Source organism: Spinacia oleracea, chromosome 4, assembly GCF_020520425.1.
Source record: "Spinacia oleracea cultivar Varoflay chromosome 4, BTI_SOV_V1, whole genome shotgun sequence".
NCBI lineage: Eukaryota > Viridiplantae > Streptophyta > Magnoliopsida > Caryophyllales > Amaranthaceae > Spinacia > Spinacia oleracea.
Genome location: NC_079490.1, coordinates 82,367,277 through 82,394,823, shown reverse-complemented (window position 1 = coordinate 82,394,823; position 27,547 = coordinate 82,367,277). Strand labels below are relative to the sequence as shown.

Below are 27,547 nucleotides of genomic sequence, written 5' to 3'. Positions count from 1 at the left end.
GCTAATTTTGAAAAAGCTGAATATAGGAGCTTTTTGCAATTATAGGTTTGAGAAAGTGGATGAAAATGACTATTTTGTCCTACTATTGCCTATTATTACAACCACTATCAACCTGGTTACCCTACATATTTTTCTCCTAAAAACATTACTCACACTTTCTTTTTCATTTCACCATATTTACTAGATTCGTTTTTATTGTAATACATTTTGTATTAGTACTTTGAAGCAATTGAAGTATATTGCAATCATGCTTAAAATTTCATTAGTACGAAGTAATATTTATCTATTTGAAAAATATATATTATTAAAAAAATTATATAAAGAATTTTTTTTAATTTTTTTTTAAATTTTTATTTAGTCAATGTTTATTAGAAAAATATAAAGAGAAAAAATTAACACAATAAAATATTTCTCTAATATTAATAAGAAACAAAGTATGTCAATGTCCTTAATGGTCATTTTACATATTAAACAGCTAACAACTATCAGCTAATTTACCAAACACTTTTACACAAACAGCTAATGCAACCAGCTAGTCAAATCAGCTAATGCAAACAGCTAGTCAAACCAGCTAACGACTCCTAATCAAACAAGGCCGAAACGGTTACCATATGCGCGCAAGACTTTTGTTTTATCTTATTAGACCCGAAACATAAGTAAATGGGTAATTTATTTTGGTTTTGAAAATATTAGGAAAAATCGTTCGAAAAGATAATCTAGCAACAAGTGACAGCAAAAGCTGCGTCACACTCCATATTATACTCCTGCAGTGCAGTCCTGCTGATCTCACTTTTGTTTATTCTCTCTCATATTCTTCTCATCCGCATCCTCCTTCGCCTCATCGGAGGCAGACGCCATTGTTAAAGCTTATAACCATGGCTGCTGCTACCAATTCCTTCCTAACTACTACTCTCTCTCTTTGTGTAACACGATTGTCTCACTTCGCACCTCAGATTTCTCGATTTGATGCTAACAACAACAAACCTTCCTTGATTCCGCCTAAATTCATATTTTCTGGATTTTCTCTCTCCAAAAAATGGTAAGTTTCTGATCATTAAAAATTAAAATGTTTGTATAATAGCTTATATTGTAGTGATTTTGTATGGAGTTGTTGACTTTGTGATTTTATTCTCTTTTCATTTTTCATTGTTGTCCATTTATGTCGTCGAATGAGTGACTGTTTTTGTTTCAATATTCTTTTATTGTGAATTTCTAGAGCTTGAAATCGAGTTTGTGATGATCGAATGTCATATATTTTTTTTAATGTTGAATGTCGAGTTTTATGTTCTGTTGATTTCATGGCTGCATCGATTTTTACTGTGTCACCTTTTGTGACTTTTTAATTTGTAGCTCTCAAATTTTGTTTGCTTGCTTCTTTATTGTTTTTTGGATGTTCGTGTAGGAATGTATTGCAAGTTTCTCCAAAGAGCACGAATTCTGTTAGTTCATTGGTAAGTTGCTGCTCCCACCTTTAATTGCCTTATTTTTTTAAATGACCATGTTGTTTTAAGCTACACACTTCAAATAATGAAGTATTATTGTGGCGGAATAATCAGAGGTGGAAGAAGTCTATGTTAATATCCGATCACACGCATGATGGGTAAAACCACACACTGACATCCTGTTTGGTATTACAGCCAGTTTCAATTTTTGTTGGTTTTATGATTTTGAAAGTCGAATGATTTAGGTTAAATCATGAATTTAGTTAGTCATACCTATATTAATCGTTGATTTTGGAAACCGACTACTAAAAACCGGAAACAATTTTTTTTGCTCAAACAAAAACCTATTACACACGAACACTGAATGATTAGTTTTAAGTTAAGGGTTTAGCGTTCATGTGTGAGATTATTTAATATCTAGGAGTATTAACTCACACTTATCAAAGGTGATACCACTTACTAGGTTGGTGCTTTCTTGGGGGTATTCTTCACATGGTTTGATATATTCCATGACTGATCAATGTTCGTTACTGTTTGGATGATTTTTCCATCTTTTGATATGTGTTCTTTTATTGTGTTCAATGAACTCTTTTTTCTTTAGCTTATCTGAAAAGAAGAATTATGTTGATTTCAACACTCGGCCTTGATAAACTTATGTGCTAAAGATTGCATTATACTATTTGTTTCAAACAGTTCTTGCAAAGTTTTTATATTCTGAAGGCAATGGGAATGCATTTAAGTATAGTTTGGCAAGGAAAGTAACATAATAATCTCCATGGTAATGCGATCTCATCCAAACTTGTGTTTTTCTTCATAAAATTTCATTTCCGTATAATGCTTCCTCCAAGTGGTAATGGATGGTAATGAAAATATATAAAGAAAAAGAGACAATTTTGTGTGAACTAGCATTTTTATGGGAATGGACATTGGTTTTCCTTACAAATTCATTCCCCTTATCACCATTTATACTCCCTCTGTATTTATTTAAGGGATACACTTGCCTTTTCCGACCGTATTTATTTAAGAGATTTATCAACCCCACCATCTAATTAAATAATTTATCTACACCCCATCCCCACCCCCCACCCCCTAAAATGATATGGTCCCCACTTGTTTTACTTATTAAAATATCCACCCAACCCCACTTGTTTTATTACTTTATTTCATTCAATTCTTCTTCTTAATACCCGTGCCCGGCCAAGTGTATCCCTTAAATAAATACGGAGGGAGTACCAGCTAACAAATAATTAGTTGATGGACTTTTATATTTTTTTATTTTTTTGCGAGGGGAGTTGATGGAATTTAATGTTCCATGGCTTGTTGTTATAGTATCTTGGAAGGGTTGTTGAATTGCCAATATTTTTTTTTACCAGCCTTTGGCTACCTATCACCTGGGATTTTTTCGTCTTATTGCGCTGTTATATAATTTTTAGTGAATACTCTTTTTTTATTTAATTTTATTTTTTATATAATTGTAATGTTCTTTGAATCTTCTTTTCATTTGTAAAAAATGCATTTGATGTATTTAAAGATTGTAACTTATTTAAACAATTTATGCACTTAAAAAGTCTACGATTGGGATGAACAAAAATATGTTTTGCGAGAGAATGGAAGCTGGGCCTTTGCCCCATTATATATTGTGTTTTCTTGGTTTTTAGTGTGGTATTTTGAATAGGGTTCAAAGTGATAAAATCACATTTTGGACGACATGCTTTACATTACCAGGCTCACCAGTGTACTTCGTTTTATTACTCTTCATTTTCTGCTTCACTGTATTTCAGCAGACAGATGTTTATATATTATGATGCTATTGTGGCACTGAAATGCATTAGCTGCCATATTATGCAGATTTATACACCCTTTCATGAGCTAAAACCGGATCTTCTCTCTTCATAAGTAGTATTATTTACTTTTACAATCCCACCTCTAGAGGATATTTTTACTTTTTTGTTTTCGGCCAACACCCTTCTCCAGCACTACCTCTTTTCAATCACCGGGATGAGTTTAGGTTAAGAGAAGTAATAATTAGGAATAGTCTTCTAAAGGAAGTGATAACTCTTTTTTACTTTATTTAGTAGTGGTTGTGAGTGGCTATCTAGAACACCTAGTACTCCGCAGTCCACATGCAACAAGTTGTTGCTGTTGACCAAAGCTCACATTGTTTCGCAACTAAGATATTGTGGTGCATGCTAGGGGAAATAGGAAAACAGACCTGGAACCTCAGGGTCTTGTGAGTTCTTGTAGTTGAGCTTTAATAAGTTTCTTGATCTGGCATTCTGGGATAACGTCACTTTCCTAGTTCTTGCTGTTTCCCTTTTTCTGTACAGCAACCACTTCGTAGGTGCCCAACGCTGATCTAATGATATATCTTACTATGTTTTGTCTGAACTCAGCGGAAGCCTCAAACATCAAAGCAATTTAGTTGAATATATATGACGTTTCAGTCGTCTATATTTTGGTTTCTTAAATTGGCTTCTCATGGATTCTGCTTCCCTTTCCCCCCCTCCTTTTCGTTAGGCTTTGGATGGTTTTGTAAATGAGTAATCCCTATATATGATGGTATCCTACTGGTTTTACTATTACTACAAGAAAGTTCGGACTTTGTTAGAATATTTATCTTGATTGATAAATCTTACACGGTTGCATCTGATCTATATTTACAGATGGATATTTTTTCCCTGTTGGAGTGTAGTGTTGTTGAATTGTTTTTCCTTTTGTGCTTGTTTTATGTTTGAGAATCCAAACAGGAATTATCTCTATTGTTTTAGACAGTTTTACAGGAGGTTTTGTTGTTTGCTTCATCCAGAAATCACTACTGAGGGGTAGAGGATCCTGCTCCATGAGCTCAAATTTGATGATTGTCATAATTTTTTTTTCCGAGTTACAATCGGGTGACTCTTTTGATTATCAATGGTAGTATTAAGTAATTTATACTTTGTAGATCTTTGAGCGGCGTGAGTCCGGTTAGTCTAGATTTGAGTATCTGCTCTTATATTAACCAGGTTATGCTGTTCTTTGCAGATGTCTGATGATGACTCTGATCCTATCCCAGTGCCCGTTGTTCTAATTGATCAAGATTCAGACCCAGTTTCCACAATTGTTCAGCTGAGTTTTGGAGATCGTCTTGGAGCTCTCATTGACACGGTGAAGTTACATGCTTTGCTTCTTTGATCTTTCTTGAAGTGATACATAGGTCTTTCTCTTATTTATCCTTCAAAAAGTGTGTTGATGATTTTCTTTTCGTTTGTAATGTTAGATTTTCTCTTGTAGTTTGAGTCATTTAAAACAGCAAACCGGATGCTTCACTTCTGTTATAGGATATTCTTGAAGGGCATCTTTGGAAATGAGATTTAACTTCATTTTGGCAAATCTTCAGAAAAAAAAGCCCTTCATTTTGGTAGCATACTGCATACATTTATCTGGAGATTTCTTTTCACAACCTTTTCTAGAGCTACCTTTAATACATGGAATTGCAAGTGTAACGAGAAGCTTCTTAAAGCAACTAGCTGACAATATGTTTACGTAAAATAGTGAGTACAATGTAAATTGGGATGCTTATTAGTTATCACGCCTTAGTCAGATTTACACATAATTAGTGCTTGTAATTTGTTTCTCATTTGAGGTCGTTTTGAAAGCTAAGTTGCTGCCTTGTCATTTTATTGTACTTTTTACTAAGTCTTCATGAACCTCATTGCAGATGAAAGCATTGAAAGTTTTAGGCTTAGATGTCTCGAAGGGTACTGTTACTACTGAGGGAGCTGTCAAGCAAACAAAATTATTCATAACACGATTGTATGTTACTGCTCATTATTTCTGATCTGTATGTTATTGATTTTTGATATTCTGATATTCCTTAAGTTATACATTTAGCTTCATTCCTTGAGCTCTGCAATCAAAATTTCATAGATGAATATGATGGTGTTAAAAAACCCGGTTTCTAAATGTCCACTTATGCGTAAGAAAGAGGTGCTGTTAGTGCTGAAACTGCTGATATTTATAAGCTAATTTTATGTTAAACAGTACAAAAGACCCTTAAGTTATTTGAGCTATGGCTAAAGGCTAATGTTGGGAGATCAATAAATTTCGTACTACTTCATGTCTATCAAACAAGATATGAAACAGAGTAATACTAGGATTTATTTTTCTGTATTTCTTGGCAACTATTGTGGAATGGCTAATACATCTTAATTCACATTGAATGCACTTATGTTAGATATCATTTTGATTTCCATCTGATACGAATTTCTTGGTTGAGAAAAAGGTATAGATCTGTGAATTACCTTGTACTTCCTCCAATTCTTTTTTACTTGCATCATTTTGACTTTTACGTTTGTCGATGTATAACTTTAACCATTAATATCATCAATTATCAATAAGTAAAAATTAAAAAAAAATGATATGTTTGAAAATATACATTGAGACAAACCCCAAATATTTTTCCTTATATATGAATCACACAACCTTATCACTCCCTCCGTTCTTGAATGTCCCTTTTAGAATCTCATACAATCCAATAAAAGTACAATTTTCACATGAATTTCAATAGAATCTAACCATGTGGGTAGGAGAGAGAAATAATTAAGGGGCTTTTACTCTCAAGTAAAACAAGTGAGTCATTTTGGATATTTACAAGGGTATGAAGGGGATAAATGTTGGACAAATAAGGAAAGATTCCAAACGGGGCTAATAAAAAAGAACAACTCAATAAAGAAAGGGGACTAACATTCAAGAACGGAAAAGAACAACTCAATAAAGAAAGGGGCTAACATTCAAGAACGGAGGGAGTAAAGAGAGTTTGTGAATAGTGCATAAAGTCAACCGTTGCAAGTAAAAAAGAACAGGGGAAGTAAGTGATATGAAGTCACAAGTTCTTTTTTTTTTTCCTCTGGAAGAAAACTGGAGTATTACAGAGCAAGACAGTATGATGAAGCAACATTTAGGCTAACTATGTGAATGACTTGGAGATCAAAGTACGGGAATATGGACCTTAAGCTGAATGTTAACCCTATACTTTCTTGGGAACGTAGTTTATTCTTTCTGTAACTAAGGTCCTGCAGATGAAAGCTTAATCACACTCACTTGTATAACCACCTAAGTCTATTGCCTTTCTGGTTTAACTCACAACTGAGATCTTAAGTTTAGGGTTTCTAGTGATGCCAGGATTTCTGTTTTAACTCACAAGTCACAACTAAGATCTGACGTTTCTAGTAAAAAAGATGGGAACACAATTCACTACAGGTTGTATCATTCATTTTTAAAATTCGTAAGTTTGCATCTGAATGGTTGGCTGCCTGGCTATTTGCCTATATATATGCTAAATGTTCCATGCTACAAGGGTTTCAGCTCAAAGAAAAGAAACAAGAGACTGAATCACAAGGGATACAAATCCTTTTTTCTTGAACTGCATACAAAAGAGAAATTTGAAACTAATTCTTTGCTTCAATTAGTCCACTTTAGAAGTCTGACATGCCTTTAACTATAAAAGTTATCTGTCATCCCGGCTTCTCAATTTCTCATTTGTTCGACATTCAATTTTTGGGTTGCAGCAGCTGCTGCAGCCTATTAGCACAGGAAGGTAATTTCCTGACCTAGAACAATAACCTTTTTAAAACTGTGTTCTTTGCTCCTAACCTTGCTATCTAGTTTCTTGATTAAGTCTAACTATCCGAAAAGTCCAAAACATAGTGAAAGCTCTGAATTTCGTGCTGACGCAGATTTAGCTCGAGATCTGCGATACTAAGTGCACTAGCACATAACCAGAGTCACTTGATTAGCATGACTACTGTTTGAACTGCTTCTTCGATCATGGTTGAGCTCATTCCTGTTCCCACAGGTTCTTCAATCATGTTTTTCCAAATTGGACTTGCATTAGCATTTTGTTGCATCTTCTCTGTGGATTGAAGTTCAGTCCACAGTCTGCAGAGTTTTCATTGGTGATATTCGAGGCTTCCTCTTAAAGGATCTGTTTTGAATTTATTGCTATAGATTTCATCTAGACTTTTTCCCTTTCTGTTTTGATTCATGACGACTTCACCTTTCAGAGATCTGATTGTTAATTTGTTATGATATGTCAGAGATTCTGGGCGAAAAGTTGAGGATCCTGACATGCTAGAGCAGATCCGCCTTACCATAATTGACAATCTACTGAAGTACCATCCAGTAAGTTGTACCCAAATTCTAAACATGCTAATTGGCGTTTCTACGGTTTTTGAGACTCATTGGGTTGTGGTGACACGTTATCATGTATATGTGCCATGTACTTTCTGTTCATTGTCTCAAGCGTTTAATTGTATGTTTCTCTTGTATATTTTTCTACCTAGGAATCTAGTGAACGACTTGCAATGGGAGAGGCTTTTGGTGTCAAAGCTCCAGTTGAGAAGGTGATTACTTCAAAAGACTATAATCTTTCTTTTTCCATATAAGTTTTTATTTTTATTTTTTATTGGCAGTGTTGGCATATTGCCTTGTCCTTTTTCTTTCGTCTTTTCTAACCACTTCTTTTCTTTGAGGGACTTTTGTGGCAATTAACCAAACTTTGTTATTGGTGTAGTGGTTATCTGCCCTACTAGTGGTTGATAGTTTCACCAATGGTTAGGTGCTGAATATCAATTGACATTTGTACGCAACTTATGGCATTTGTCCCACATTGGTAGAAATGCAAAAGGATGGTTGTTGTCCCACATTGAGGGAAAAAAGAAGTTTTCTTTAGTTTATATAAAGTAGTAAGCTTTATAATGTTTAAAGTGGACTAGAAGGAGGCATTCCCACGCGCCGCCGCCGTCCGGTTCGTGTTCGTGTTCGTGTTCGTGTTCGTGTTCGTGGCACGTGCGCGGTGTGGTGGGACCACTTTTTGGGCCAAGCTGTAACAGATAGTCCAGCATTTATGAGACATATCAGTTACGAATGCCACTTGATTTACGAAAAACGGTTCCTTGATTCTTGTCTCCGTTTTGATTACCCAATTGAATTCTGATTTTCGGTTTCAAAAGTTTTTATTGCCTCATTAAAATCTGAATTTTCGGTTACAAAATCTTTGTTGCTTTATAATCAGTTTTAGGGGTTCAGTTTCAAAACACCGAAAAATACAACTCTCCTCTTCTCTTCACCTACATTCTGAGCCTTATTATGAGTTCCAAATTCCTCCTTAGCCGAGTGCACATTTCGGAAGAATGCTGTGTTAAATCTTGGGGATCGCCATTTCCGGTAGCACCATAGTCGGGGAGAATTTTGCTTCTACGACAGTGTTTTATAACACGCCGCAACTTATAAACATCAAATATCCGACCCATATTTTCTTATCTTTTTTGGATTTTTCAGTATTATCTCCTACAATTTAGAAGCAAAATTTCAAATGTGAAATCTGATTATGGATTCATCTCTTATCAAAACACTTCCTGATCTCTCCAAATTGGAACCTCTCGACGGTATGGGCTCAGAAATGGCTAATATTTTTTGAGCAATTTGAGGTTAACTACGTTCTAATTCAAGATTGTCCTCAACGTCCAATCACCGAGACATTCGATGCTGCTGATGCCACACCAAACCTCACCGAACAGATCACCAAGTATGAGAAGCACAACAAGTTCGTAGAGGTCATCTTGTCAGTCACATGGGTAACTCTCTTTTTTATCTCTTCATCAATAAGAAATCTGCTAAATCTGTTTGGGAGACCTTGGAAAAGAAATATGATACAGATGATGCTGGCAAGAAGAAGTATGCTACGGGAAATTGGCTACGGTTCAAGACCGTTGATGACAAGCCTATCATGGATCAAGTCCACGAGTACGAGAATCTGGTTGCTGATATTCTGGCAGAAGGTATGAAGATGTGTGAGGTATTGCAAGCCAATGTCCTGATCGAGAAGCTTCCTAATTCATGGTCCACTTACTGCAATCGTTTGAAGCACAAGAAGAAAGATATGTCCCTTGAAGAATTGGCCAGCCACATGAAGATCGAAGAAGCCAACAGATTGAAGGATAAAGATTCTTCTCCTTATGAACTTTCTGTTAAAGCTAGCTAACATTGTGGAATCTTTTTTCCCAAAATCTGACTGGTTTAATAAACAAAACAAGAATGCTGGAAGTTTCAAGAAGAAGAATCAGAATACCAAACAACTTGGTGTTCAAGGCAAGAAAGCTGGTGACTTCAAGAAAAATAGGAAGGCCGACAAAGGATCCGGTGGCTGTTATGTTTGTGGTAAGTCAGGCCATAAGGCTTGGCAATGCTACAAACGCAAAGATGTTGCAAACAATGGCCAGAAACCGGATCAAACCAAGAATCAGGCTCATATTGCTGAAGACTCTAATGAAATTATTGCTGCTGCAATTTCGGAAATTAATTTAGTTGATAATAAAACTTAATGGATTGTTGATACTGGTGCAACTAAGCACTTCTGTTCGGATAAGGAACTGTTTGCAGAATTCTAAGAAGCTACGGGAGGTGAACAGGTTTTTATGGGAAATTGAAGCATTTCTGAGGTGTTTGGCAAAGGAAAAATTCTCCTAAAGCTGAATTCTGGAAAATCTTTATCTTTACAAAATGTACATTATGTCCCTTCTCTTCGCAGGAACTTAATTTCTGGTGCTCTCCTTAACAAAGCTGGTGTAAAACTTGTTTTTGAGGGTGATAAGCTTGTTTTATCTCGTAATGGGGAATTTGTGGGGAAGGGATATTGGTCTGGTGGTTTATTTATTTTAGAGACTGTATCTGTTGCTGTTTTTATGAATAAGACTTCTTCTTCTGCTTACTTGCTTGAGTTGGTTGATATTTGGCATGGTAGATTAGGACATGTCAATTATGGCTCTTTGAAACGTTTGCAAACATTGTCTTTAATTCCTAATCTGATTAGTAATGGTCAAAGTAAGTGTGAAATTTGTGTTGAGGCTAAGAATTCTAGAACTCACTTTAGACCAGTTACTTCTAGACAAACTGAATTGCTTGAATTAATCCACTCAGACTTAGCTGACTTTAAGAATACCAAAAGCAGAGGCGGCAAACGGTACTTTTGTAGATGACCATTCTAGATATACCAAAGTGTATCTTCTAAGAACCAAATATGAGGCAGAACAAAAGCTCTTAATTTATAAGGCAGAAGTTGAAAATCAATTAGACCGTAAGATTAAAAGGGTTTAGGTCTGATAGAGGTGGTGAGTATGGTACAACCTTTTCAAAGGAACTTTGTGAGCAAAATGGAATTATTCATGAAATGAGTGCTCCCTGTACTCCCCAACAGAATGACATTGCTGAAAGGAAAAATAGAACCCTTAAAGAAATGATGAATGCAATGTTAAATAGTTCTGGCTTACCTGATAATATGTGGGGGAGGCCATACTTTCTGCTAATTATGTGCTGAACAAAGTACCCCATAAGAAGTTAGACAAAACCCCTTATGAGTTGTGGAAAGGGCATGGACCCAACCTAAAATACTTGAATGTGGGGGGTATTTAGCTAAAGTTGGTTTACCTTCTTTTTAACGGGAAAACATTGGTTCAAAGACCTTTGATGCTGTGTTTGTTGGTTATGATGAAAATCTAGGATGCTCGGACTCGGGTACGGGTGTCGGACCGGGTAAGGGATCCGAGTGTCGGACATGGGAAACTCAAAAATCAAGGACTCGGGGACACATTTTGAAAGGGTCCGAAACTTGTATTTGGACTCGGGGACACGACAATGCAAAAACAAAATAAAGATTTATTATTTTTTATTTGCAGATTTTTTTTTAAAAAAAGTATTGTTTTTTTGTTTTTTAAAATATACTCCCTCCGTATTTTTTTAAGAGATACACTTGGCCGGGCACGGGTATTAAGAAGAATAATTGAATGAAATAAAATAATAAAGCAAGTGGGGTTGGATAGATATTTTAATAATTAAATATGTGGGGACCATGTCATTTTGGTGGGTGGAGGATGAGGTGGGTTTATGAAAATATTTGTTTAATAGGATGGTGGGTGATAGGGTATATTAGATGTATTATTTAATTAGATGGTGGGGTTGATAAGTTACTAAAAATGGCAAGTGTATCTCTTAAATAAATACGGCCGGAAAAGGCAAGTGTATCCCTTAAAAAAATACATAGGGAGTACATAATTTAAGTATTACGGAGGAGTAGGTGAGAAGTCAAACTCCTTAGTTAGATAAAGATACCATACTTTATTGCTGATATTAAATAAAGTAAAAAGCAGAAAAAGAGGCATAATAAAAGGACTCAAGAGTCAAGAATACCCCACCAATAAGTTAAAAAACAGAAAAAGAGGTAGAATAACAACAGATGAGAATCACGTGACTTTCTTCCACTACCCAACTCCACATAGAAAAATAAAAACAAAAATCAGAACCAGCACAATGTGGAATTTTTTTTTTTTAAAAAAAGGTTGAAGATAAGGAGAAGACAGCCACCCTTCGCCGGAGAAGAAAACCAACAACTCGGTGGTTCCGATCTACTCGGCTTTTCTGGCCGAACAAAAGCCCTAAGGTTTCGGCTCTTGATTTGTTGTTTTCTTCCTTCAATTTTAGATCCAGGGTTAGTGAGCGCCGAGTCCACTTTCTCTCCGGCGGGTCCGATCCGAATTCCGTGTCCGCACCTGGGTCGCGTCGTGTCGACACCGATACAGAGGGGTGGTGACCCGAGTCCGAGCATCCTAGCTGAAAATAGTGCAGCTTATAGATTTATGTGCTTGAATGATAGATCAATGTGTGAATCTAGAGATGTTGAATTTTTTGAGCATATTTTCCCTCTAAAGGATAAGGTTGTTCCACATGATAAGTCCCATGATACTTCACATGATGTCTATACTTCCATTCCCTCTTCATCCTCTATGCCTTCTTCTTCTCCTATTGTTCAAAGTGATGTAGAACCAAGGAAAAGTAAGAGGCGCCGAACCCAAACTAGCTATGGTCCTGACTTCTTGACTGTCTATCTGAACTCAATGTTGTGGATGAAATAGATGAGTTAGTTGTATTTCTTCATTTGTTTAATGATGAGCCTAAAACTTTTGATGAGGCCATAAGTCTTGATGCTAGTTTTTGGAAAGAGGTGGTTAACAGTGAAATAGAGTCCATTATGTCTAATCATACATGAGAACTAGTTGAATTACCTAAAGGTAGTAACGCCATTGGTTGTAAATGGATTTTTAAAAGGAAAAGGAAAACTGATTGTGCGGTTGACAGGAACAAAGCTGACTTGTAATTAAAGGTTTCACTCAAAAATTTGGTGTTGATTTCTTTTATACTTACTCACCTATAACTAAAATTGCCACTATTCGTGCTTTACTTGCTTTAGCTTCAAGTTATAAGTTAATTGTACATCAAATGGATGTAAAAACTGCTTTCTTGAATGACGACTTAGAAGATGAAGTTTATATGGTTCAACCTCCTGGTTTTGTAGTTCTAGGACAGGAACATAAGGTGTGTAAGTTAAAGAAATCTTTGTATGGGTTGAAACAAGCTCCAAAACAATGGTACGAAAAGTTTAATAAAATTATTTTGAGTTTTGGATTTATTGTGAACCGTGCTGATGCTTGTATGTACTAAAAAATGTTTGGTTCTGATTGTGTTATTGTCTGCTTATATGTAAATGATATGTTGATTTTTGGTACACATATTGATGCTATTAATGAAACTAAAATGTTTCTATCCTCTCAATTTGAAATGAAAGACATGGGTGAAACTGATGTGATTTTGGGTGTTAAAGTTACCAAAACTAGTAATGGTTTCTCTGTCTCGATCTCACTATGTGAAAAAAGTGTTAAAGAAATTTAACAGTTTTGATGTTGTGCCAATTAAAACTCCTTATGATGCTAGCATACACTTAAAAAAAAATAAAGGCAATAGTGTGTCTTAATCTTAATATGCTAAAATAATTTGGAGTTTAATGTTTCTTATGAATTACTCTCGGTCTGACCTAGCCTATGCAGTGAGTAGGCTTAGCCGATATACCCATAATCCTAGTAGAGATCATTGGCATGCTCTTAGGCATTTGTTAAATATCTTAGGGGTACTATGGATTGGGGTTTGCATTATGTTGGATTTCTGCTATTTTAGAAGGTTATTGTGATGCAAACTGGATATCTGGTAATGATGAGGTAAGTTCCACTAGTGGATATGTGTTCACTTTATGTGGAGCCATAGATAAAAAATGCGGTATCGGTCACGGTCGCGGGATCGGTCGCGGAGTCTTGGTAACGGAACTGATGCGTTAGTCGCGGACTGTGTCGCGGTTGTCGCGTAGGAATTTGAAATTTAAAAAGTTCAGCCCCATTCACTACCTACTCTAGTCCCCCTCTCCTAAACCGTACACGCGACGTAATTAAAATGAATTCCTTTCTCTACCTTCTCTCTCCTCTCTTGTTTGAGATTTGAAAATGGAGTTCTCTACTCTATTTCAATGGAGTTTCTCCATTTCTTTCATTTTTCCTTTTCTTTTTGTCGAAAACATGGGAATTCGACTGAAAACCGAGTAGATGTGAGGTTTATAACGTTTAATGCGGACAAAATTCGTTCGGATCGGTTGAACCGGCCGAGATCTCGCCGTTTTTAAAAACACCTTTACAACTCGGGATATCTCGTATCGTCAGCCTCCAAAACCTTGTTAACTCGGGCGATACGAGTTAACTCGGGCTAGTTTTTACACCATGTGTGGAGCAGACATCTCTTGGAAGTCTTCTAAACGACTTGTATTGCCCGTCAACTATGGAGTCCGAATTTATTGCATTGGACTTGGCCGGCCAAGAGGCGGAGTGGTTGAGAAACTTATTGGCTGATATTCCATTGTGGGGGCGTCCTGCCCCATATGTATCTCTACATTGTGATTGTCAAGCAGCTATATGTGTTGCTAAAAAGCAGTGCTTATAATGGCAAAAAGAGACATATCCATGGGAGACATAAATCTGTAAGAACAAGAATAGAGAGTGGTGTAATCACTATGGAGTATGTGAGATCTGAGAGGAATATAGCACTAAGTGGAATTTTCAAGAGAGAAAAGGGTTGGGGCATAAACAACCGCGGTCTTTTGCTCTCTACTATTACTCCTTGCCCTCAAAGGTTTGTGAAACCAAACAAAGAAGACAGTTACTAATAATTTTTCGCATGTTCTTGCTATTCTTCCGCTGTAACTTTGGTTTCAGGGAAATTTTGGATGTCTGTGACCTCTATGTGTGACGTGTGTGCGTGTTGCTTGCATTACTCTTTTGTAGCCCTGTTTTTTCTATTTTTCTTTTGTTTTTTGGTCTTGGTAAGGCGGATATATAGATAGAATTAATCAGTTGTGAATTAATCCGTGCTTGGCCCAAAGCGGAGAATATCATATTAATGGTGGAGCTGTAGGTGAATGAGCTACAACAATTGGTATGAAGAGCCTTGGTTTTGTTCGTTGGGAGAAGTTGAATTAAATATGTTTGGTAAAACTTGTTGTTTGTGGTTGAAGTTCCTAAATCTTGAATCTTTGGCTTAGTTTAAAAAACCGCGAAGCGCACAAGGCCATGGAGCCTAGGCGCAAAGCCCAAAGCGAAAGCGCATGCTTTTCGTAGGCGAAGTGCACCTTAGGTGCCAAAAACCTTTAAAATCATTTCTAGAACTTTTGTACTTAAAAAAACATGATACTTATATTATAAATGCATAAATTAACAAAATGAAGCATAATTCATTACTAGACACCAAACCGGAATATCTCAAAGAGGCTAATGTACTAACCAAAAACTTAGAGTAAGTCACACGCTCAAAAGTCACAACCAACATAAAACAAGTATGTATAAAGACTAGAAAAAGGAAAAAGAAAAGCAAACTCGGTTCTTCAAGCTTATAATCGCCCCTAAGCTCCTAGAGCACATCATCATCATCTTCATCATCATCAATCATACTCGCCTCATCATCTAGATAATCTCCATCTTCACCAATATCCTCTTCCATCTGATCTTCATCATCATCCACAATTACAACTCGGCGAGAAAATTTAGAAGTGGAGGTAGTAGCCGGACCCTTTCCTTTATCAATTCTAGATGAGGATGGCATGGACTCCCTAGCAATCCTTGTTGCTCCTCTAGTGCCATAGATTGGATCATTGGCTTTGGCGACACTACTAACCTTAACCCATGTCAAGTCATCGCCCTCAAACACAGGATCACCTTCATCATCCGAAGAATTCTCTTCCATTCTCCAAAGTAACCACTCATTACTCTCATCAATCTCTCTAAAAACAACTTGATCAATGGTGTCTTTTCTCTTATAGCGGCGCTCTAAAGCTCGATTAGCTTTCACATACACCATGTCATTTAAACGACTTTGTGCCAACCGATTCCTCTTTTTGGAGTGAAATTGTTGAAAAACGCCCCAATTTCTCTCACAGCCCGTAGCACTATTAGTGAGGCTAAGAACCTTCATGGAAATTTTTTGAGGTCGGGAGTAGAAGATCCATAACTAGACCACCAATCCGCTATAAAAATAATAATAACAAAATTAATGATCAATTAATTTTCAATACAAAACAATTGATATACTTAAAATTTTATAAATTTAGGCAATTAACTTACTAATTTATTACCCGACGATTTGGTCTTTTTTTGTGAGGGAGAGTTGTGAGGTGAAGCTTGATTAGCTTGATAATATCTTTATAAATCTTCATGATTATTTCTAGTGGATTGGTGGGTTTTTCTCCCGGTGCTTGGGTTTCCACGGTAAATTTCCTTGTTTCCGTTTTCATGCTTGGTTTTCTTGCTTATTGTTATTCGTAATTGTTAATGGTTGTTATCTCAAATTAGTTGGAACACTTCTAATTCACAACATAATCACCCTTATCTTTGATTAATCACTTAATAATATTTGGTATCTCTAAATTATAGGGCTTCATATAAAGAGGGCAGTGGAAGAACCTTGAGTAAGCTCTTTGGTTCTGTATTCAGAATAACCTGTTTTGGAATTTGGAGTGGTCGTACGGACCACATACAGCCATTGCTCAATGCCGCTAAGAAGGCTGCTGGGGGTGGGGTGTGGTGGGGTGGGGTGGGGTGGGGGGGGTTGATGGGGTTTGGCCTCTTTCTTCCGTCTGTTTCTTGCTAGGTATAAAAAGTTCTCATCAATGAAATCTAGAAAAGACCAGAATGCAATTTTGGATGACCTATAAATTATTATAATAATCCCCAAACACCAATTACCAGCTATGATAATCCCCAAACACCAATTACCAGCTGTTGGTACAGACCACATCCATGATTGTAAGGATTTGATTGATCATGATGGTGGCAGTCAAATAAAGTCAATGACGTTTAATGGGTTTCAAGACTTTCCTTTTCCCTTGATCTCTGCTTACATCCAACTATTCCTGTTCTATGATATTTATTAAAAATAAAGGCAAGCTTCCCCTCCTGCCTCGCTTAGATCTTGTATCTTACATATGTTATGCCTCGTTTCTCTTCTAACTTCTTACTTGTTACTATATTTCCCTTTTGTCATTTGGTAGGTCTTTCTGAAACTCGTGAAAACAAGTAGGAAACTGGAGCAAGTAATTTGGTGGATTGGATAACAGGATTAAGTGTGACATTGCTTTAGCTGTTAAAAACCCAGTATACCTTTGGAAGGAGGTGGGTGTTAGAGTGCGCTCTAAACAATAGGAATTGGTTATGCTACCAGTCTCAATGTGTTTGTGCACTGTCTACTGCATAAATTTACAATTTACTCCGCTTCTAGGCAGAGGATTCTGTGATTCCTTGTCTTCTTTCTGGAAATGGTCTTGATCTATGTGAGGCAGAGCAATTTCGAATATGTAATCATGTGTACCCGAATAATATGCGAATATGTGCTGTTAAGATCAATTCTTTTGCTCACTTGATTTTTTTTATGCTTTATAGATCCTTGCTTCTTGTGTCAGAGGATTTAAACATGATATACAACATTGCTGAGATTCCGTAGAAAAACATCAATATATAGATGATTAGATGAATAAAGAATGAAACATCTCAATGTGCTCACCATGCAAGACTTCTGTATAGTCATATAAGCAGGAAGTCTTTTGAAGGAAATTTGTAATAATAACTAACCATTTCTGTTATTGACTGACATTGCAGCCTGATGTGGATGTGGCAACCCATATTCACATTCAAGAGGATGGACCTAAGAAGAGGTTCGAACATCTACCCAGAATTGTCTTTCTATTCTAAGCCCATCTCTTCTTTTTTTTCCTTATGCTTTTGTACCTGACATATGATTATCATCAAGTGTTAACATTGTCTCAGTTTTAAGTTCTTGATCTAGTTTGTAGCCGTGACTGTTTACTAGAGGGCTATGCCGCTAAGAATCAAGTTACAGGACTTATGGTCTTGTTTCTCTTTTGAAGCGTAAAGATCTAAATCTACCGGCTAATACAATGAAATATGCAATGTTCCAAGGCCCCCTAATGTCACCTTAATTCCACTTATTTCAGGAAATAAATTCAAAGATAAGTTCAAATAAGATTTTTTTACCTTATTTCCACTTTATAAGTACATACTTCGTATAAGTTAAAAAAAAAAAAAAAAAAAGGGCTACCCAAGATCAATTTACAACTAAAACAAGTTTTAATACTTTCTAATAAGTTTAGATAAGTGAAAATCATGTGAATAAAATGCACCCTATGTTAAGAGAAGAAAAGGCTACCAAGGAAGTTTACAACAGAAATTTGTTCTAATAATTTCTAAAATTTGTTCAGTTCAAGTAATTTCAGTGAAGTTTAGATTAGTTCAGATTTAAAAATATAAGCTAAAATCAGGTTAATATAAGAGCATGAATAACAAAGAGGATCCACCCTCCTCTTAGCACTCTCTCTCCTCAAAAAAGGAGTCCTCATTGTTGTTGAAATGGAAGAGAGGATCTATTTTTTGATGAGGAATGGTCTTCATCCTCTATGGGAAGAGGATAGCTCATATGCCCAAGAGGAACCTTTGACAAGTTAAATTTCGACACTTGTCACATTAATAGTGGCTGTTAAAATTACCCATGTTTCTAATGGTTATAATTATTTAAACGGTATTAAAATTAAAACGAAAACATATTTTTTTTTATAAAAAGAACACCAACGACCATATAAAAAAATTATCTATAAAATGAACCTAATTTTTACCTATTTTCATACTATACACTTTATTTTTATCGTAAGGTATATCTATTATCATATTTTATTATTTATTATATGTATGATGGTCATTTTATTTACTAATGAATTGATTTCAATTATCATTAATATTTAAATTTCTGTACAAATATTGAATAATTATCATAATTTGATTTTAATAATTTTAAAAAAATTTAAAGTATCTCTAATTTTAATAAGTTGACATATTGAGAATTAAATCATTTAATGTAATAGAATATGTGGTGGGGTATATGTATGAAGAGAGAGGATACTCTTGGTTGTGGGACAAATTGAAGAAAGAGGAAGAGGAAGAGGAAAGAGATAGTGGGAAATTATGTGGAGGAAAGAGAGTGTGATGTGTCAAAAGGAGAAGAGGAGAGATAAGAAATAAGAGGAAGGTAACCTCCTCTTTGTTAAACATGCTCTAAGGTACCCCAAGTTGACAACAACTGTAAAAAAAATTCTTGGATTATTCTGAACATAAACAGATTTATAGCAAGCAACTACCTGATCCTAAAACAATTTGAAATCATGATTAGTTTAATTGGAAAATCAGTCCAAGTTTGTTTATACTCTCTATCAACATATTTGACACTATCGTCATTCAGATGAAGATACATGTTCTAAAAGGAAAATTCACCTTAATCATCTGAAGATTCTGAACTATGGTGGTTTTATCTCATAATTCTCAACTATGTGTTCTTATATACCGTATGATATGGGTCAGTGTTCCAAACTAAAATGTTAAACAAACACGTGCCATGACGGATTAGAATCACACTCTGCAAATACAATATAGAATGAATAGAAAAATCACACAAATTAAAGAGACAAGTGTTTAAGAGAAAATTTGGATTTCCTCTCTTCAAATAATATCTTGTTATTAAGTTCCTGCAAAATAATACAATATCCTTCATCGACGATTTCTCTCACCATACCCTCATGTATGATGATGATATGACTCAACAATATTTTAGTTAAGCCCAAAACCATTTTTTTAGGCTAGTCTAGAAAACCTTCGTAAAGTAGGAGTCTTAATACTTGTCCTCCGAGCATAAAATCCTAGAGTTTACATGCATACCAGAAGGTATCTTATTTCTTAATTACAAACCTAATAAGCAAAACTAGAGTTTACATGCATACCAGAAGATATATTTGGTATATTTCGAGAACAGGTATTTTAATTCTAGTAGACGAGGATTTCTAGTTTACCGTATACAAGGGGGTTTGGCCTAGCTAGAAAATAAGAGGGAGTGGTGAGAGTAATCATCAAAGAGAGATGTGCTATTTTTGAAGAGGCTTAATAATACAATATTATTTGAATGGAAGAAGTACCTCAAAAACACTTGTCTCTTTTATTTATTGTTATTTTGCTATTTGTCTACATTGTATTTGAAGAGTTTGTTCCTAACCATTGGTGGCACGTGTTTGTTATAACAAACTGATATCAAGAGCTGGGTTTTAGTCGGGGATTTTGGAAACAAATATAACAAAAGGCCTTGCACGCACAAGGTATACAAAAAATTTATTGTATACAAAAATAACTTTTACCCAGTTTTTTTTTAACTTTTACCTAGGTTTTTGTAACTTTTAATATGTGTTGTTTAACTTTTATATTATAAAAAAAAAGTTGATAGATAAACATTTTAAAGGGTTGGTTGATTGATTTTATACATTAATAGTGATTTTGAAGAAATAATTTTTATTAAAATGAAAAAAAATTCCCTAAAAATAGACAACTTTTACATGTATAAGGGTAGCTTTTAAAAATATTTTGAGTTAACTTTTACTGTGGTGTACAATATTTATTGTACATCACATGTAAATAAGAATTTGTGCAAATATAGTGGAGGAGCTTTTAACGGGAAAACGGATTTCTCGTTGTGGCAAAATATCATTAAAGATATTTCTTATATATCAAGGTCTTCATAAGAATTTGGAAGATAAGAAACCTGATTCGATAGGCAAGGACAAGTGGGATGTTATGCAACTACAGGCTACTAGTGCCATCCGATTGACTATCAAGTACAATGTCTTATCGGATGATCCAAAAGAGTTAGGGGAGAAATTGATTAAGATGTACGCAGCTAAGTCATTGGCTAACAAGTCCATTGAATAAGGGACCTTTATTCACTCGATATGAAGGAAAGCAATGCACTACAATATGATCTATATGATCACCCATGCGAGTTTAGATGTGAAGATAGAGGAGGACAAGAGAATTTTATTGTTGATTCTCTCTCCCAAAAATATAATTATCTGATAACTTGTTTATTGGAGGGAAGACACCAATTGCTTTAGACGATATTGTGATGTCGCTAATTGAGGCGGATAGGTTCGTGTAGCAAGGGGATCGTCATCAGTCCATGGAGAAGAGAAGTAGTGGAGGGTAGTGGCATTAAATGGAAAGATAAGAAGAATGTGAGCAATATAGACCCTAACATCAAATGTTGGTACTGAGACGAGGTATGACATACTCAATCAAAGTGTCCTAGGTACAAGGAGGGTAGGGGTTAAGGTACTGCTACTATTGTCGAAGATGAGGATATGACTTTCATGGTGGAGTAGAGTAAAGATCCAAAAGACAGAAGATTCAGGATCCTAATATGTTGTAGGAAGGAGCAGTTAACTTTTTATAAACAAAGTGATGGTTATGTGTTGCTTTGCCCCTCAGGAAGAGGAAAAAGTTGATAGTGTAGGTGAGGTTTAGATCAAGACACATGATGGGATGACTCGAAAATTATGGGAGGTAAGGTGTATTTCAAGGCTTGATTGTAATCTTATTTCTTTGGGGCGTTTGGATGGCTTAGGTAGTGCTATTCATATTGAGGGAGGTCACCAAAGGAAGGAGTGTGATCACGAGGGGGCGACGGAACAAATAAAACTTTTTAAATCTTTTCACACTTGAATGGGGTAGTGGGGACAAATTTTGACTCAAGGGGAGACATGCTCCGAAAATTGTTCGTTGGTTTTTGAGGATGACAAGTTGATTTTAAGATGAGGTTTGTTAGGAAATAAACACAACTTAGCTAAATTAGCGGAAACTCAAATTGGTGTTTGGGGTCAAAGCTCAGTTCATAGACATACCAAAACAATGAACAAACAAATAATGCCGAAGGAATTGCAATTAGGTTTATGGATGCTTGCAGGTCACAGATGTTATCTTAATTTATAAAAAAAGTATTACGTGGGATTTCCTTTGCAACATTAGTTTGGCAAGTTTTAAACTAACGGAAAAGGTGACCTACAAGAACAAATTAGCAGGACGCCAAGGCCACACAGCGTTTTGTGGTTGGCATTGGCTCTTATGTTTTCTAATTTTTTTCCTTAAAAAGTAAATCAACCTCCTAAGCTGTCCTGCCTTTCCTTACATAGATCTTTTCTCCAGCATGCTGTCACCACCACCACAACACCAGTGCCTCCCCTCTTCCACCAAACCCAATCTCTTCATGACGGGAACCATAAACCTTCCCTAAATCTTCAACCCTCTCTCTCTCTCTCTCTCTCTCTCTCTCTCTCTCATCCCATGCCATCTTTAGGGGTATCCGGGTAGGGAATTTGCAAGGTGTTAATGATGTATTGTTTCTCTTCTAAAAGGCTATTCCAGTCTTCACTCTTTAGTTTAATATTTACTAATCTCCAAGCCTTCACTACATTTTGTTTTGGTAACACCAAGCCTTCACTACAGTTTTAAAAAGCGTGCTTTAGGCGCAGGAGCAGACACGAGGGGCACCAAGGCCTAAAATTTATACGTGTGGTCATAGTTGGAATTATTTATGTGAATTTCTCCTACTGCAAGTCTTATTAAAATTTTGCAGCTCTTTATTTCCTAGAAAAGGCCTGCTTGCGTTATGATTTTAACTAGCATCAGTCATCAAAACGACAGTCCAAGCTGCAATGATTTATTTATTGATTTTCTTGTTTTGAATATGCATGCAATTTGCTGTTCTAATACTCTCTGGTCTCCAAGTTGGCTATGCCAAAACGCCCATTTGATAAATAGTCTCCATACAATCATGAAGTCAGTAGTCATCATATCCTCCCCTTTAGCAAGTCAAATGTCATTTTACCAATTTCAGCCAAATCCTCTACACATTGTCAATTACTGCTAAATATAACTATCAAACAATATAAGGTGTGTGTAAAACACTAAAACATAATGATTGTAATTTGTGTTAATCTAGATGGAATGGTTCTGGTAGACAAGATAAAGTACTGCATAAATTCTAACATGCCTTTTGCTGCTTGATAGTTTGCTGTACATAGAAACAGCAGATAGACCTGGCCTGCTGATGGAAGTCATCAAAATCATGTCTGAAATCAATGTTGATGTGGAGTCAGCAGAGATTGACACAGAAGTATTTCCTCTTGGTTAATGGTCATTGCAGATTATATGTCTCTTTTTTTTTGGGTTCTTTTTTAATGACTGTTTTATTTCTTTATACAGGGACTCGTAGCCAAGGACAAGTTTCACGTGAGTTACCGAGGGGCAGCATTAAACAGTTCCTTGTCTCAGGTGAGTCTATTATTCGCAGGTTAATTTTATGATGATAGTTGTTTCAAGATTTATTAATGTAACATAGGGGTTTCCCCATATCATGAAGACGGATTTCTTGGGTTTCTTCAGTCTTGTCGTGGGAATCCTTTCTTTCTCAGCCCTGTGGATTTTGTTTTATACTCATATAGGATTTAATAATTTTGGTTATAACTTAATACAATCAAATTTGCAGGTTTTAGTTAATTGTCTCCGTTACTACCTAAGAAGGCCACAAACAGACGAAGACAGTTACTGAAAGCAAGAACTTGTACTACCTCTGGGTGATCTTGTGACGGTGGTATGTTACCTCAAGATGGATTCTCCTGTTGTATTGCTGCAGATTACCCTTCACCATGTTATACAAAGAATTCTAGCTTTGATATGCCTGAATTTGAAGAAAAGTTTGTAAATAAGCCCAATCTCTACAAGATACATCCAGTCAAAATGGTTTCATCTCATTTAGACTGTCTTGAAGCATATGAATAATCAAAACAGCATTCTTACAACATACAAGCACTGTTTTTGCAACTTTCTCATTTTTATCTTCCCATGTTATCTTCTGGACAAGCTGGTGTATGCATGCATGTCCTAACAAGCTGAGCATCCAGTCCATGTTTTACATCAAGGCTTGTTTGTTTAGGCGGAAAACATTTTTCTGGAAAATAATTTTTGTATTTTCCTTTGTTAGGTTTCTGAAGGTGGATAATATTTTTCTTTTCTAAGTGTAAGGTAGAGGTGCTGCATTTTCGTCCCTACTCCTTAGCTATCACCGTTTCTCCATCCCAAGCTCTCATCCATAATTTCTCTTCCCCTTTCATTTTCCTCTCGAATGCTTAGAAAGGTGTTCCACCCATTTATAGTTTTACTTTCCGTCTGTTCTTCCATTTTAGCCTTGATTAAGTTCTGGTTAGTTGCTTAAATCTTCTTCTGGAAATCTGATTAATTACGAAGACTAGATTAGCAGACCTAAAACAGAGATTGCTTGTCCTTAGATGTCTAGATATTGGTTTCATTTTACTTCAGCGTACAATGGGGTTCTCTTCCTCTCCGTTCATATTGTTTATGAAACAAATTGCATGCCGCCTTTGGCAATTTTGGTGCATGTAATTTATCTTCATTGTGAACAAAATTACTAATTGACAAGTGGTAAAATATCAAATTAACATTTGCATAATGTAAATAAATATATGATGTTTTCTCTCATTCATGGGTTCCATGAATTTCATCTTGGTGTGCAGTTCCTTAACCTCGCCCGTCTAGAAATGGTGCGTTGGAAAACATAATAACCGATTTAAAAGCTACTTCAGACCCATTTAGGTAACGGTAACGGTAACGGTAACTCAGAAGTAAACGCTGAACTTTAACCAGTTGGAGCAGCCAAACAAGACTGACAATTATTTGTGGTGCCAACAGAGTGTACAAGTCAATTCTTGATTGCCAAGGGAAAAAGGCATGATGTTTCCTTTCACGTTTCACCTACTAAAGTTATTGACTCATTACTGTCTTTTTTTTTAAGTGCTTATAAATAGTAAGACATTTCATTAGAGCTTCAATCATTATTTGTAGTTGTTAATTTTTCATCTAAGAATCCTAAATGGGTTTTCCATTTGTATTTCTGTTAGTCCTATCCATCCAATATAATGCGTATTTTATCAGCGGTTCTGACCCTGATCCAATCGAAGACTTCTGCATATCAGGAACAAAACCGGGTTATCCGAGTTGCATGAACACGAATGCAACAGTTGAAGACTTTGTATTCACAGGAATAAAGGTGGCAGGAAACTTGACAAACAGCGGGTTCAGTTCGAAACCTGTAAATGGAAATGTCTTTCCTGGGCTAAACACGTTAGGATTGTCGATGGTTAGAGCTGATTTTGGTGTAGGTGGTGTTAATGTTCCACATTACCATCCTAGAGCTACAGAAGTTGCTTATGTACTGGAGGGAAGTATTTATTCTGGATTTGTTGATAGTCAGGGAAGAATATTTGCTAAGGTGATTGAGAAAGGTGAGGTAATGGTGTTTCCTAGGGGAATGTTGCATTTCCAGATGAATGTTGGTGAGTCTGATGCAGCTATTTTGGGAAGTTTCGACAGCCAGAATCCCGGCTTGATGAGAATCCCATCTACTGTTTTTGGGTCTGATATCAAAGAAGAGCTTCTACAAAAGGCTTTTGGTTTGAGTTCAAGAGATCTTCGCAAGTTGAAAAACAAGTTGAGCTCATCCTAAGTTTTTAATATAATTATATTTTTACTTTTAACATTTCATTCCAACCATCACCAAGTGCAATCAGAGTTGTGTTCTTTTCCAACAACTGTAAGTTCTGAAATATATAGTAAATTTCCAACCATTTTCCCTGCAATAACATTTATTTTTTTATTTAAAACACTTGTGAATTGGAAACGAAGAAAACAGAGTTATTGTATATGACACGCTTTCGGCCAGTTGGATAACACAAACCCATTGGTTTCTCATTATTGAATCTCCAACTAACATTATTCTTTTTTTCTTCATCTTTCCCACAAATTCAAGTGCATCAACTGTTAATCAAGTCAATAATCAGTGGCTACCTTGAATTTCAGAGAAGCAATAGCATCATCATCTCAATGGTTTAAGGAGGCTAGGAAAATCATTACTACGTCGTTAGAGTGGGAGGAAAATAATGAAGACATTCCAGACGAAGGATTAGCGGTGGCGTTTGATAAAATCACGTTGGAGAAGCTGCGGGCGCCATGGAAATTGACACTTATGGGTAAATGCATGGGGATTCAGGTGAAATCGAGTTATTTAGAGGGGAGGGTTCGAGCGATGTGGCGTATCAAAGGTTCTTTGGAGGTTATTGATATTGGTAAACAAGTTTATTTGTTTAAATTTACACAAACCGATGATTATGAGCGTGCGTTGTTTGGGGGTCCATGGTTCATTATGGATCATTATTTAATGATAACACCTTGGAAGCCAAATTTTAGGCCGTCTGTTAATGGATTCGATTTCATGTCGGTTTGGGTACGTATTGAGGAATTACCGGTTGAATATTATGATAAGGATGCATTATATGAGATCGCTAAGGTAATTGGAAAACCAGTTCGTGTTGATTATGCAACTGATAAAGTGTCACGGGGAAAATATGCAAGAGTATGTGTGGAAATTGATCTTAGGAAACCAATTATCACCAAGGTGTGGGTTGGTGGATTTTGGCAGCCAGTAGTTTACGAAAATATCACGGCACTTTGTTTTAAATGTGGTAAAATTGGACACGTATTGGAGAGATGCGATCAGATAGATGGGAATGTGTTGGTAAATGGTCAACCCAATAATAAGCCCAAGTTGAGTAAACAGGATGAAGCCCAAATGGAAGAGGATGTAAATGAGGTCAATACAGGTACGGAAGATAGTAGAGTTGGACAAATACAGTCTGATATTTATGGGCCTTGGACATTGGTCCAAAATAAGAGAAGTCCAAGAAATAATTATGGGAAACAACGACAGACTAATGCCCGGATTAATGAGTATAAGAGGGGTTCTTCATCAAAAGTTGCGACAACAACATCATTAAATGGGGCTAACACGAGAATGGCAAGGGATAAGCAGATTCACCAATCAGAAGGAGAAGTTAATGAGCCAATGTTAACTGCCCCAACGCACACTTTACTGGAGATTAGTGCTACGCCGGAGATAATTGAATATGAGGGTGATAAAACCGTACACTTGGCGAACTCGTTCACCCACTTGGCAAAGGAGGTTGATTCACCTTCTGCCTTTTATAATTCGGATCCTTCTTTTCACTGTGTGGTAAACCAAGTGCACACTTCTTCTCTCTCACCAACCAATCCCCTTTCTTCACATTCTGAAATTCTTCCTCAAGAAGCTATCACTTCTCCCTGTTCAAATGGAAAACAAGAAAACCACAAACACTACATGCATGCAGACAAATTTCAACCTGAATCAAACACAGTGGAGAAACAGCAAGACTTGGATTCAAAGAGGACCCAGACATTACCGCAATCAAGTCAATCACCAGACGATGGAAGAAATTCAGCAAGTTCATTGCCCAATCAGGCAACCATCGACGCTGCAATTGTTTCCAGAGCAATCGGAGATGAGTGCATGCAGGAGTCAGAGAATGCCGAAGTCAGGGGAAATGGAGTTCAAGAATGTGGGTATGTTAGCAATGGAATTGAGAAGGAAAGAAGGAATGGAGCGGATAGGACCACGACCGAGAACACGGTGGGATGTACCCCCTCCTCAGGAGATGAATCACTTGACATTGATAGGAAGAGAACCGGATTTCAACCCGATAAATATGCGTCCCCATATTCCGGTTCGGGTGCAAAAAGAGGTTCCAGTTCATCCTTTGCAATTCGAAACTCAAAGTCAAGAAATGGGGCATGCGGATCGCCTTATGGCATTGTACGTCACTCAGAGAGAGGTGGTGGGAGTACAAATTCAAGTCAGCGCATTTCAAAAGATGTTAG

General features: G+C 36.3%; 2 protein-coding genes across 2 annotated transcripts; both read left to right on the top strand.

The window, feature by feature from the left end:
* Window positions 1–750: 750 nt before the first annotated feature.
* On the top strand, window positions 751–23,587 carry LOC110799113 (ACT domain-containing protein ACR12). Its single transcript, XM_022004313.2, has 10 exons — window positions 751–1,039; window positions 1,403–1,451; window positions 4,464–4,586; window positions 5,140–5,234; window positions 7,517–7,601; window positions 7,763–7,822; window positions 17,495–17,550; window positions 22,790–22,895; window positions 22,985–23,053; window positions 23,268–23,587. Exons 1-10 carry the CDS (start codon window positions 876–878, stop codon window positions 23,328–23,330), a joined length of 870 nt encoding a protein of 289 aa, XP_021860005.1. The 5' UTR covers window positions 751–875; the 3' UTR covers window positions 23,331–23,587.
* Window positions 23,588–24,332: 745 nt separating this feature from the next.
* LOC110799112 (germin-like protein subfamily 3 member 2) lies at window positions 24,333–25,437 on the top strand. The gene has a single exon (XM_022004312.2). The coding sequence runs from the start codon at window positions 24,669–24,671 to the stop codon at window positions 25,299–25,301; it is 633 nt and encodes a 210-aa protein (XP_021860004.1). The 5' UTR covers window positions 24,333–24,668; the 3' UTR covers window positions 25,302–25,437.
* The last annotated feature ends 2,110 nt before the right edge of the window (window positions 25,438–27,547 follow it).

Excerpts from the sequence above, each read along its gene's own strand:
- LOC110799113 (XM_022004313.2), top strand. The coding sequence starts at position 876 with ATGGCTGCTGCTACCAATTCCTTCCTAACTACTACTCTCTCTCTTTGT. Across the intron at positions 1,040-1,402 it reads TTTTCTCTCTCCAAAAAATG|GAATGTATTGCAAGTTTCTC; the intron begins GTAAGTTTCTGA and ends ATGTTCGTGTAG. Across the intron at positions 5,235-7,516 it reads AAATTATTCATAACACGATT|AGATTCTGGGCGAAAAGTTG; the intron begins GTATGTTACTGC and ends ATGATATGTCAG.
- LOC110799112 (XM_022004312.2), top strand. The coding sequence starts at position 24,669 with ATGGGTTTTCCATTTGTATTTCTGTTAGTCCTATCCATCCAATATAAT.